At 46.3% G+C, this 13,452-nt stretch overlaps 1 protein-coding gene across 1 annotated transcript in view; it reads left to right on the forward strand.

Moving 5' to 3' along the window:
- Kif2c (kinesin family member 2C) overlaps positions 1-13,376 on the forward strand; it is a 29,953-nt gene extending 16,577 nt beyond the window's left edge. Inside the window, exons 11-21 of the mRNA XM_048351154.1 lie at positions 2,926-3,016; positions 3,232-3,295; positions 3,373-3,464; positions 5,932-6,074; positions 6,678-6,882; positions 6,971-7,081; positions 8,561-8,628; positions 8,963-9,068; positions 9,172-9,285; positions 12,660-12,783; positions 12,868-13,376. Coding sequence (XP_048207111.1) covers positions 2,926-3,016; positions 3,232-3,295; positions 3,373-3,464; positions 5,932-6,074; positions 6,678-6,882; positions 6,971-7,081; positions 8,561-8,628; positions 8,963-9,068; positions 9,172-9,285; positions 12,660-12,783; positions 12,868-12,950 — 1,201 coding nt within the window. The 3' untranslated portion in view covers positions 12,951-13,376. The remainder of the gene's footprint in view (positions 1-2,925; positions 3,017-3,231; positions 3,296-3,372; positions 3,465-5,931; positions 6,075-6,677; positions 6,883-6,970; positions 7,082-8,560; positions 8,629-8,962; positions 9,069-9,171; positions 9,286-12,659; positions 12,784-12,867) is intronic.
- Positions 13,377-13,452: the final 76 nt, after the last annotated feature.

Here is a 13,452-nt window from a genome sequence, read left to right on the forward strand (position 1 = left end):
GCTTTAGGGAGCCAATCCCACTAACTTTCTGCCCAGGCTGGCATCAAATCATAATCTTCTCATTCTCAACTTCCCAAATAGGATTATAGATAGGCATGAGCCAACAGCATCTGGCTTTTAGCATACACACACACACACACACACACATACACATATATTTCTTGCAAAGGTGATGTACAGAGTGATTACAGTTACATAAGCCAGGTGATGAGTACATTTCTTTTCTTCTTATTCTTTTTTTTGCCAGTCATGAGGCTTGAACTCTGGGCTGGGCTCTGTCCCTGAGCTCTTCAGCTAAAGGCTAGCACTCTACCACTTGATAATTTGTTTTGTTTTTTGTTGCCAGTCCTGGGCCTTGGACTCAGGGCCTGAGCACTGTCCCTGGCTTCTTTTTGCTCAAGGCTAGCACTCTGCCACTTGAGCCACAGCACCACTTCTGGCCATTTTCTGTATATGTGGTGCTGGGGAATTGAACCCAGGGCTTTATGTATACAAATCAAGCACTCTTGCCACTAGGCCATATTCCCAGCCCTCTACCACTTGAGTCACAATGCCACTTCCAGTTTTCTGGTGGTTAATTGGAGTTGAGTCTCACAGACTCCTGCCTGAGATCCTCTCAGATCTCAGCCCTCTGAGTAGCTAGGATTGTAGGCATGAGCCACCAGCGCCTGGCTACATTTCTTTTTGAACATAAAGTGTCACCCCTTCCCTGCTCTCTCCCAGTTTTCTCCCTGCCTACCCACAAGTTGTATATAGTTCATTTTCAACATAGTGTCTCATGAGCATCACTGCCACCTTTGTTCACCCTTTCTGTGCCCCACTTCACTCTCCCCAGAACAGATAAACTTAGAAGCAAAACAAAAAGCACAGAAAATGAAAACAGCAACAAAGAAAATAAGAACACCTCTTATTTCTATTTCTTGGGAGTTCATGTGGGTAAATATTATTTTATATGATCATATTCACATGATCATTCACATAGATATTAGGCCTTTGGTTTTTGATACAGGTTCTTGCTCAAAAAGGCCCTTGAACTCACAGCTTAGCCCAAACTGCCCTTCAATTTTCCATCCTCCCTGAGCCTCCCGAGTGCTGAAATTATAGGTGTAAGCCACCAGTTCCTACTTTTCCGGTGTTTTTTGTTTGTTTGTTTGGGGTTTTTTTGCCAGTCCTGGGGCTTGGCAGTCCTGAGCACTGTCCCTGGCTTCTTTTTGCTCAAGGCTAGCACTCTACCACTTGAGCCACAGCGCCACCTCTGGCTTTTTCTATATATGTGGTGCTGAGGAATCGAACTCAGGGTTTCATGTATGCGAGACAAGCACTCTACCACTAGGCCATATTCCCAACCCCGAGGTGCTTTTTTCCCCCACATATTTGTGGCCAGTGGCTCAAATTTGTAATCCTGCCTACTCAGGAGGCTGAGATCTGAGGATTGTGGTTCAAAGCCAGCTGGGAAGAAAAGTCTGAGAGACTCTTATCTACAGTTAACCAGCAAAAACCAAAAAACTGGACTTGGAGGCATGACCCAAGTGGTAGAGTGCTATCTATGAGCAAAAAAAAACTCAGCCTTAGTGCCAGCACACACACACACAAAAACAGGATGAGGGGCTGAGAATGTGGCTTAGTGCTAGAGTGCTTGTCTAGCATGCACAAAGTCCTGGCGTGGATTCCTCAGCACCACATAAACAGAAAAATCCAGAAGTGGTGCTTGCTCAAGAGGTAGAGTGCTAGCCTTGAGCAAAAAGAAGCCAGGGATAGTGCTCAGGTCCTGAGTACGAACCCCAGGACTGACCAAAAAAACCAGGATGATGGGCATGCTTACTCATGCCTATAATCCTAACACACAGGAAGCCAAGATAGGAAGATGGAGAGAGTTCAAGACACAGCCAGGGCTACTTCTTGAGACCCTGTATCAATAGAAAAATATGATGGAAACCCTTATTTAGCCCACAAAGCATAAGATATTTTAGATTTGATTTCCCCTAGGTACTGCTGGAGGCTGTCTGCCAAGCTCTGGTTTTTACCTTGTATCCAGTGTGGAAGAGAGGCCACGCAGTTTAGAATGTGGGCCATCAGCCTGCTCCTGGCAGGTTACCCCTAGCTACCTTCCCCCTAAGGAGCCAGAAGTATTTTGGATTTGTTAGTGTGGTCAAGATGAGGATGGACTTTTGGGGCAGGAGAAGAGTGGTATACCTAGAAGGTATTGAGGATCTCAGGAGTTTTGCAGTAGGACAGTGCTCTAAGAAGCATATTAGAGACAGATACAGTTGGCCCTCTGTATTCTTGGATTACATAGCTGTATATTTAGCCAACTACAGATCAAAAAAAGATTGGTTCTATATTGAACATGATGCAGTCATCATGACATTCCTAAAAAATGCAGCATAACAACTATCTTGCACTTATTATTTTATTAAGTATTACCAATAACCTAGAAATTATGCAAAGGTGGGGAGTGTCATATACCATGTTACATATAAACACTTTCCTGGGAATGGCTTAGTGGTGGAGTACTTGATAGCCTGTGTGATATCCCAATTCCATCCCTAGCAAAATAAAAAATAAGAGTAATAGATTTGCTAATTTGCTAAATACCTGTTTGAGGGGTTCCTGGAAACATTCTCATTGGCCGTGAGAGCTCTTTGGAGGTTCTAGAAGGAGAACATGGCTATTAATATACCCTTGATCAAAGAATAGTTTCCACTAGGAAAGATGATCTTCTTCTACCAGGCATGCGGGCTTTGGGAGGGATGCACATAGAACTGAGAGGGAAGGGTACCCACCTAGCCAGCCGCTTGGCTGAATCAACCCTGGCAATGGTGGGGGAGATAGTATTGCAGAACATCCTAACATTTCCAGTGCCTCTTAGATCCCAAGGATTATTGACTGTACAAATGCCCTTCCCCTCTCTATCCTTTTTCCTAGGTTCACAGCAAGGCCATTGGTACAGACGATTTTTGAAGGGGGAAAAGCAACTTGTTTTGCATATGGGCAGACAGGAAGTGGCAAGACACATGTGAGTATTTAAGTCTTTCCTATAGTATAATACTAGACTCCTGAAAAGGATGAACATGTCTTGCAGAAAGTCCTCTCAGTGTAGATGCCCCATCACCAGGCAGTCTCACTATGCCAGGTGCAGGGAGAGACCTCAGCAGCTTCAGTCTCCTGGCTTTGGAGTAGTGCTCTGGCTTGACCAAGCTTAACCACAGTTGTCTACTTTTCCTTTTTCAGACTATGGGTGGAGACCTCTCTGGTAAAGCTCAGAATGCATCCAAAGGGATCTATGCAATGGCCTGTGAGTAATATAGTTTGTCTCATTGGGATTGGGTGCAGAAAGATAAGATGTTTATTTATCCAGGATTTTTTCCATAGCCCAGGATGTCTTCCTCCTGAAGAAACAGCCCCGTTACCGGAACCTGGGCCTGGAAGTCTATGTGACATTCTTCGAGATCTACAATGGGAAGGTAGTAGTCAGGGAGCCCTTATCTACTCAGAGGGAGCTCCTGGTTTTCCAAAACCCTAAAGTTGGCTAAAAGTTACAGAAGTCAAATAATTTACTAGCTGTAGGTTAGACCTTTGAGCTACTTAACTCAGGCATCTGTAGGGAGGTGGAAATCTGATGGTGAGATGACATCAAAACTGAATAAGAGCAGCAGGCATCTACTCAGGAGGCTGAGATCTGAGAATTGCTCTGTTAGAAGCCAATCTGGGCATGAAAGTTCATGAGACTTTTTTTGTTTGTTGGTTGGTTCTGAGGTTGAACTTAGGGCCTGGGCACTGTCTCTGAGCTTTTGTGTTTAAGGCTAATGCTCTACCACTTTGAGCTACAGCTCCACTTCCACTTTTTGGGTGGTTAATTGGAGAAAAGAGTCTGACGGATTTTCCTGCCCAAGCTGGCTGAGCTTCGATCCTCAGGTATCAGTTTCTTTAGGATTACAGGCTTGAGCCACCATTGCCTGACCCATGAGATTCTTTTTTTCAGTCCTGGGGCTTGAACTCTGGCCTTGGGCGCTGTACCTGAGCTCTTTAGCTCTGGGCTAGCTCTACTACTTGAACCATAGCGTCACTTCTGGTTTTCTGGTGGTTAATTGGAGATAAGAGTCTCATGTGACAGACTTTCCTGCCCTAGCTTTGAACTGTGATCCTCAGATCTCAGCCTCCTGAGTAGCTAGGATTATAGGTGTAAGCCACTGGTGCCTGGTGCCCAGCAGATTCTTATCTCCAGTTAACCACCAGAAAACAAGAACTGTTGGCTCAGAGTGGTAGAGCCCTAGCCTTGAGCAGAAAAGCTCAGGGACAGTGGCCATGCCTTGAGTTCAGCCCATGATGGACAAAATAAAAAAAGAATAGCAGACATATTCCTCAGGCTTCTTCTCAGATGGATGGCATGCTGTGTATCTGTGTATGCTCTGTTTTGTTTTGATATACCTCCCTCATAATCTTCCTGCTCTGATTGGGATAGATATAGATATATCTCTTATAGTCACACACTCTTTTAATCTCTCTAGTCTCTATATACTTTTCTCCTTTTTTCCCCTTTATTGTCAAAGTGAAGTACAGAGGGGTTACAGTTTCATGTGTAAGGCAGTGAGTACATTTCTTGTTCAACTTGGTACCTCCTCCCTCATTTTTCCCCTGCCTTCCCCCTCTATATACTTTTATAGGGTTGCCTTCCCTAGAGAAGAGCTGAGATGATAAAAGCTAATATTTATTACTGACAGGCTAATATGTACTAAGCACTATTTTATGTGTTTGTGGTGCACAGGCACGCGCGTGCATGCATGATGGTACTGAGGCTTGAATTCATCGCCTCACTCCCTCACTTGGCTGTTTTGCACAAGCTGGCACATTCTACCATGTGAGCCACATGTCCATTTCCAGCTTTTTGCTGGTTAACTGCAAATAAAAATCTCACAGAGAGCTAGGAATATGGCTTAGCAGTAGAGTGCTTGCCTAGCACGTATGAAGCCCTGGGTTCAATTCCTCAGCACTACCTAAACAGAAAAAGCCAGAAGTAGTGCTGTGGCTCAAGTGGTAGATTGCTGGCCATAAGCAAAAAGAAGCCAGGGACAGTGCCTCAGGCACTGAGTTCAAGCCCCAGGACTGGCAAAAAAAAAAAAAAATCTCACAGATTTGTCTGTCTGAGCTGGCTTTGAAACATGACCCTCATCAGATCTTAGCCTCCTGAGTAGTCAGGACAGGTGTGAGCCACTGGTGCTCACTGCTAAGCATTATTTTTTTCTCCCAGCCCCTCATAATATTTTTTTTATTATTAATTTAAATTTTGTTGACAAGGTGTTGTGCAAAGGTACAGTTACATAATAGGGCAGTGCGTACATTTCTTTTGATATCTTACACCCTCGTTTTTCTTTCCCTTCCCTAGATCAAGTTGGCATATATACAATACCCAGTGTACCAAAAACATATACAGTAGCCACATGGCATACACCAAAGGAAATTCACCTAGAACTTTAAATATAACGTCAACAATAGAGTTTGCTTATCCTTGTATATGATCATACATATATAGCTTTTGAGCTATTGTGATCCACTGAGAGGTCTATTTTAGACCTTTTTATGTTTAGTAGTTGTTTGGTTTTAGTTCCATAATGTAAGGTCGCTGACTCAAACCTGTGGGAAATACCATTTGACAAGAAGATTTTTGTTTCACAGACCTGACCTGGTCTTTAGTGTCCCGTTTCCCACACACACACACACACTAAGCACTGTTCTAAACACATAATTTATCTTGACTTTCAAATAGGAAACAGAATAGAGTGGTTCAGTAACTTGCTCAGTAAAGTAGCAGAGCCAAACTGGTTCAGATTCCAAGTATAGTGCCCTCTCCTAGTCTGATACCTGGAGAATGGAGGAGCTGGACAGGGCACCTAGCACCTATACCCTTAGGTTTATGCTCTCTGCCTTGCACAGCTGTTTGATCTGCTCAACAAAAAGGCGAAGTTACGTGTGCTGGAGGACGGCAAGCAACAGGTGCAGGTGGTGGGGCTGCAGGAGTACCTCGTTAACTCCGCTGATGATGTCATCAAGATGATCAACTTGGGTAGTGCCTGCAGGTCAGAGTTCTAACTAGGAAGGGGCTGTCTTCTAATGGCTGGTTTTAAGGCTTTGAGGGTCTGCTTTGAGGGTTCTCAGTGGGATAGATAACCCAAGGCCAGAGGCTTCTCAGAACCAAGTCAAAGCAATACAACTCTATCCAAGGCAGGCGTTATTCACAAGCATGCTTCTCTGCATGCATAGGACTGTCCTTGTCCCTCCCTTGTGGAAGTCAGGAGCTTCCTTACTGGGTGTGTTCTGGGATAGAAGGAATAGGGCCAGAAGTACAGAAGTTGGGAAGTACTGGTGTGGTACATTGGGGTGCCAGGCAGCACCATGGAGGGGCTCCCTTCTTCAGGGCCCTCAAATACTTTCAAGAAGTTTATATGTGCCTTGGAGCAGACACAGCTCATCATCCTGCAGATCAGCGTAAAGCCTCTTGATTTAGCTACCTAGCAAATTATTACATCCAAAGATGGCTGTTGTCCAGTATGAAAGTCTGAGAAAGGAAGATACACAACTTGTTAGAATCCTGATCTGACTTAAACACTGGAGGGTCTTGGGGACTAATGATCCCAGAAGGTCATAACCTTTCTTTGCCTCCCCCCTCACCTTTGTCACAGGACTTCTGGGCAAACATTTGCCAACTCCAACTCGTCACGCTCCCACGCCTGCTTCCAGATTCTTCTTCGAGTCAAAGGGAAACTGTATGGCAAATTTTCTTTGGTGGATCTGGCAGGAAATGAACGAGGGGCAGATACTTCCAGTGCTGACCGGCAAACCCGCATGGAGGGTGCAGAAATCAACAAAAGTCTTCTGGCCCTGAAGGTAATAGAGGCCAGCTAGTGGTAGTTCCTGGAGGGCAGTGGGAGGGGGAGAGAAAGATGGGTCTTTAATTGTTCCTGCTGCTTCACAGGAGTGTATCAGGGCCCTTGGACAGAACAAGGCTCATACCCCATTCCGAGAAAGCAAACTGACACAGGTGCTGAGGGACTCCTTTATCGGGGAGAACTCCAGGACCTGCATGGTAAGTAGAGTCACTTTGGTGCAGAGGAGGCATTTAGTTCTGTCCCTGGAGAGCAGGCTCAGTCCTGGCTGTCTACATTGCCAGGCTCTTGACTGGACTTCCACCCTCCTTTACCATTGCATCCTTCACATTACCTCCTCAGGCAAGGAGGAAAGAACCTGCTCCTTGCCAGGCATTGGTGGCTCACACCTGTAATCCTAGCTTTGCGGGCCCATCTCTTGGCTGGTGAAGATTATTGTTCCCTTTTCTGGTTAAAAGGGGATTTCCAATACTTGAAGATAAACCTGAGAGGATGCAACAGAGGGAAATCCTTATTTCTTCCAAGGCTTCCTTCAGAGTCATTGGTTCCCAGCTAGTCCATAGGCTGGAGCACAAGCTGTAAGCCTTCAGTGATTTTTATTTTATTTTTTTGGTGCTAGCACTGGGGCTTGAGTTCAGAGTCTTGCACTTTCACTTGGCTTTTTTGCACAAGGCCAGAGATCTTCCACTTAAGCCACACACACCTCCAGTTCTGGCTTTTTTACTAGTTCATTAGACATAAGAATATTTTGGATTTGTCTCTCTAGGCTGGCTTCAAACTATGACCCTCATATCTCAGCATTCTGAGTTGGTACAATTATAGGCATAAGTCACCAGCACCCAACTTTAAGCTTTGTTTATTCTGGTGGTGAGGATCGGGCTCAGAACCTCACACGTGCTAGACTATCACTACCACTCAGCTCTACCCCTAGTGCCTCTGACTAAGCTCTAAAGTTTCTCCAGGAGGCATAATCCTTTGGTGGTGCATGTGTAGTCTTAGCTACTAGGGAGGGTGAAGCAGGAAGATCACTTCTGCACAGGAATATGAGAACATTGTGGGCAACATACTAAAATCCTGGCTTTTAAAAAAAGTTGTTTTGGGGCTGGGAATATGGCCCAGTGGTAGAGTGCTTGCCTCACATACACGAAGCCCTGGGTTCTATTCCACATATATAGAAAAATCCAGAAGTGGCGCTGTGGTTCAAGTGGTAGAGTGCTAGCCTTGAGCAGAAAGAAGCCAGGGACAGTGCTCAAGCCCTGAGTTCAAGCCCCAGGACTGGCCCCCCAAAAAGTTTTTCTTTTTTCTCTCTGCTGGGCACCAGTGGTTTTTGCCTTTAATACACTGCCTATTCAGTAGACTGAGATCTGAAGATTGCAGTTGAACTGTGGCTCAAATGGTAGAGAGCTAGCTTGGAGTAAAAGAAAAGAAGCTCTGGGGCAGCACCAAGGCCCTGAATTCAAACCCCAGGACTGGCACCAAGACAGATAAAAACTTGTTTGTTTTTCATTTGTGTTGCTTATTGGGCAAGCTGACTGGCACATAATTGGTGCCTAGTGAATCCCCCCACCTTACCAAGTGAGTGTCATCAGCTCAGAGGCTCCTCTAGCAGGCACTGCAGGAGCAAGCCAGCTAGCATCTCCACCTGTGATTCACAACTTCCATCTGCTCCCTCTTTGCAGATTGCTATGATCTCGCCCGGCATCAGCTCCTGTGAATATACTTTAAACACACTACGATATGCGGACAGGTACTCATGCCACCAGCCTGATGGGGTGGGGAATGGAATGGCAATGGTGGGAGGAGAGGGTGGAACCCCCCCCCCCCCCCCCCAGTGTCCCTTGTATACTCCCTGTGATTCAGTGACTGTAAGTCATGTGAGTTCAGCTATGGTGCTAGACCTTTCCCAGCTCCCTTTAGCATTGATTGTATGAGGGGTTTGTTCGATTCATTTTCCCTTGCCCAATAGCAAAGCTACTGCTCATCAACCTTGAATCTCAAGCCTTGAACCTGTGTGACACGGGTACTCCATGCTGAGTGCCGAGAGGGCTGCTGTGAGATCCAAGACTTTCTTATTTCCTCAGAGTCAAGGAGCTGAGCCCCCACAGCGGGCCCAGTGGAGAGCAGCCAATTCAAATGGAAACAGAAGAGATGGAAACCAACTCTAATAGGGCTCTGAACTCAAGCAGTGTAAGAGGGCTGCAGGGAGGGAAGGGGAGATGAAAATGTGGCCTCCGGGGTAGGAACTAGGCCATGTAGTCTATCTATACTGTTCTCTTTTTGGCCCTCTCAGTTCTTCAAGGAAGAGGATGAACTGTCTTCCCAGATGTCCAGCTTTAATGAAGCCATGACTCAGATCAGGGAGCTGGAGGAGAAAGCTATGGAAGAGCTCAAGGAGATTATACAGGTAGGGGCTGGCCCTGGCCAGGAGTTATTACATGGCCATACTGACACCCCCTGCAGAGTCCTCAGCACTGTTATGGGACATAACCTGAGCTTTGCTCCCATAGGTCAAGTTGGGATGGCAAGAGGCAGCCCCCTACACTAGCGTTCCTTAATCTCTACCCATCACACCATCTGGTACAAGTGGGCCTTTCTGTGTCCTCCCAGCTAGAGCTGCTAGCTTCCTCCTGCTCCCCTTACTGAAGATGTGGAGGATAATTAAGAGATCTTCACTTTTTTATTCAGTGAATGTTCCAGCTCCTATGCTACAATCATGGACCTAAAACAGCAGAGATAGGTAGTAAGCTCTAAGTGGACTTGAGATCAATCTTGACCCTTCTGAGTGTGAGTTATTTCCTTATGAAAGTCAGCCTCACCGGGCCTCAGTTTTTTCATCCCTAAAGTGGAGGAGATAGGATGGTGTCTTTGATGATTAAATGATTGGAGTTGAGTAAGTGGGAGGTGCAACTGAGGAAAGAAAAAATATTTCTTTTGTTTTGTTTTATTTTTGGGGTGGTTTTTTTTTGCCAGTCCTAGGGCTTGGACTCAGGGCCTGAGCACTGTCCCTGGCTTCTTTTTGCTCAAGGCTAGCACTCTACCTCTTGAGTCACAGTGCCACTTTGGCCATTTTCTGGATATGTGGTGCTGGGGAATTGAACTCAGGGCTTCATGTATGGGAGGCAAGCTCTCTTGCCACTAGGCCATATCCCCAGCCCAGACAAAATATTTCTTAACACAGTGGCATTCTGGGGGTTACAGAGCAGAAAGGAAGAATTTGTAGCACTGGTGATGTGGGGCTGTGATTGCTAAGTGCTTAGGCATGTCCTTCCCCTCCCTGGACTGTTCAGAGTATTGAGGCTTAAAGGACATGGCACTTTTAGGATAAACGAGAGATGAACTGTGGTCCAAGCAAAAGGTTTGAAGAGATAATAAAGGAAGATCATAGGTCTGGGCAGATCAGCAGGGCCCTGTTGCTAAAGGGCCTTGTGTATAGCTTATACCAAAGGCTTGGACTTCATTATGAAGGAAGTAAAGGCTTTTGAAGGGACTTAGCAAAGTGGTGACATGGTTGGTTTGCCAGTCCTGAGACTTTGAACTCTGGGTCTTGGCCGCTGTGCCTGAGCTTCTTTGCTCAAGACAAGCGTACTACCACTTGAGCCACAGTGCCACTTCTCGCTTTTTTGAGTAGTTTATTGGAGATAAGCGTCTTTCCTGCCTGGGCTGGCCTTGCACTGCCTCCTGAGAAACTAGGATTATAGGCGTGATCCACCAGCATCTGGCTCCCACCTTTTATTTTCTTATTTTATTTGTTTTATTTTTTTGGCAGTCCTGGGGCCTGAACTCAGGGCCTGAGCACTGACTGTCCTTGGCTTCTTTTTGCTCAAGGCTAGCACTCTACCACTTGAGCCACAGCACCACTTTTGGCTGTTTTCTATATATGCGGTGCTGAGGAATCAAACCCAGGGCTTCATGTATGGGAGGCAAGCACTCGACCACTAGGTCATATTCCAGCCCCCCACCCTTTATTTGTAAGATAGGGTCTCACTATATATAGTCCAGTTTGGCCTTGAACTCACAAACCTTTAGCCTCAATCTCCCAAGTGCTGTGATTACAGGCATGTGCTACCATATTTGGCTCCTGTTGGATTTTAGATAAATATGTGGCTGAGGGTATATCTCATTGGTAGAGTGCTTTTTTTTTTTTTTTTTTTTTTGTCATGGGGCTTGAACTCTGATCCTGGGTGCTGTCCCTGAGCCCTTCAGCTCAAGGCTAGCATTCTACCACTTTGAGCCACAGCACCATTTCTGGTTTCCTGCCCAGGCTGCTTTTGAACCGGGATCCTCAGGTCTCAGCCTCCTGAGTAGCTAGCTGGTGGCCTGAGCCACCAGCACCTGGCAAGTGCTTGTCTTGCATCTGAGGCCCTAGATTCATTCAGTCTCCAGCACTGAAGAGATGGGGAGTGAGGAGAAGGAAGAAAGAAAAAGGCTACAGATAGAACTTTGTGGTAGAGCACTTGCCTAGCACATGTGAAGCCCTGAATTCAAATCCTAGTGCTGAGGACAAAAAATAAGATGTAATGATGGTGAAGGTGTGGATCAAGTGGTAAAGTGCCAACCTTAAGCATAAAAGTCAGAAAGGAGGTACCAGGTGTTTGGCCTAGGGTAGAGTGCTTGCTAGCATGCACAAAGCCCTGGGTTCGATTCCTTGGTAACACATACACAGAAAAAGCCAGAAGTGGTGCTGTGGCTCAAGTGGTAGAGTGCTAGCCTTGAGCAGAAAGAGCTCAATGACAGTGCCCAGGCCCTGAGTTCAGGCCCCAGGACTGGCAAAAAAAAAAGTCAGACAGGAGTACAAGGCCCTGAAGGCCCTGAATTCAAGTCCCAGTACTGGCATTCACACGCAAATAAGATGATGTATCAGCTTGGTACTGGTAGCTCACACCTTTGTGATCCTAGCTACTCAGGAGGCTGAGATCTGAAAATTGCAGTTTGTAGCCAACCTAGGCAAGAAAGTCCATGAGGAGACTTTTCCAATTAACCACCAAAAATCCGGACGTGGCACTGTGGCTCAGTGGTAGACTGACAACCTTGAGTGAAATAGCTAAGGGACAACAACCCGGCTCTGGGTACAAGTCTCAGTACCGGTTTGCTCCCATGTGTGCACGTGCATGCACACACACACACACACACACACACACACACGGTGTATCACTGTGGTCAGTGTGGTCTGGCTTGGGAGATAGAGGCACTTAGGAATTGGGAAGTGTTTGAGAATGATGGTGGTGCATAGATCAGGGCATATCCGTGGTCTTGGGATTGGAGTGCTAGCATGATGTTTGGGAACCATTTAAGGAGTGGAATTGGCAGGATTTTGTGAGAGTAGAGATGTTATTCCAGCTTTTTTTTTTTTTTTTCTTTTTTTCCAGTCCTGGGCCTTGGACTCAGGGCCTGAGCACTGTCCCTGGTTCCTTCCCGCTCATGGTTAGCACTCTGCCACTTGAGCCACAGCCACCCCTTCTGGCCGTTTTCCATATATGTGGTGCTGGGGAATCGAACCGAGAGCTTCATGTGTAGGAGGCAAGCACTCTTGCCACTAGGCCATATTCCCAGCCCTATTCCAGCTTTTGGGTTGGGCATCAGGAGCAATGCTATCATGCATTTGACGGAGTGTAGGGATAAGTCTGGTTAGGGGGAGGATGAGTGCCAGGTAAGCGTGTTGCAGGGGAAGAGGTCAGGAGGTGGGGCATAGGGCCTCTTGCACAGATGACTACATCGTAGGCGGTTGGGGTGCGCAGAGGTAATTTGGTCAAGTGTTTTGCTGTGACTGCCTTGTTGCAGCAAGGACCAGGCTGGCTTGAGCTCTCCGAGATGACAGAGCAACCGGATTATGACTTGGAGACTTTTGTGAACAAGGCAGAATCTGCTCTGGCCCAGCAAGCCAAGCACTTCTCAGCTCTGCAAGGTAGGTGTGGCTGCATGTGTGCACTGAGTGGGTGGGTGCCCCCAAGACTCTCACCCCTTGTGTATCACTTCTAATTCATTCCAGATGTCATCAAGGCCTTGCGACTGGCCATGCAGCTGGAAGAGCAAGCTAGCAAACAAATTAGCAGCAAGAAACGGCTCCTGTGATGACCTCAAATAAAGATGTTTGGTTTCACATGGAGGGTCTGAGAAGGGACACGTTTTGGTAAATGCCAAGTGTAGACACTGGGCCTAGGGCAGCTGGGAAAGTGACATGACTTTCCTTTTTCTTCGATTTGGAACAGGAGGAAAGAACTTTTAGGTAAGCCATGTGTTGCCCTTTCTCTCTCCATCAAGAGGGGCATGCTGACTGGGTACTGTTTTCACTGACAGTAGACGAAGCTGCTTCTGGAGGTTCCCCAAGGTTGTCTTGGGTCTGGGAAAGAGAAGGAGCCTTTATCCCATCTCTTGGCTGTTCTCCACACCCTTGGATTAAGCAGTTGCATGTTTTATACTTTGTAAACTGTTTGAGACTTCTTCCTTTGTTTTTGAAGCCCAAAATGCTCTATGTATTTGTATACTTAAACAATAAAGAAAAAAAAATCAGCCTTTTGAGTGATGTGTGTAATGAGCCTGGGATGTATCTGAGCCTTTTGAGAACAAGGACACT

The sequence above is a fragment of the Perognathus longimembris genome, chromosome 7, assembly GCF_023159225.1.
Source record: "Perognathus longimembris pacificus isolate PPM17 chromosome 7, ASM2315922v1, whole genome shotgun sequence".
Lineage (NCBI taxonomy): Eukaryota > Metazoa > Chordata > Mammalia > Rodentia > Heteromyidae > Perognathus > Perognathus longimembris.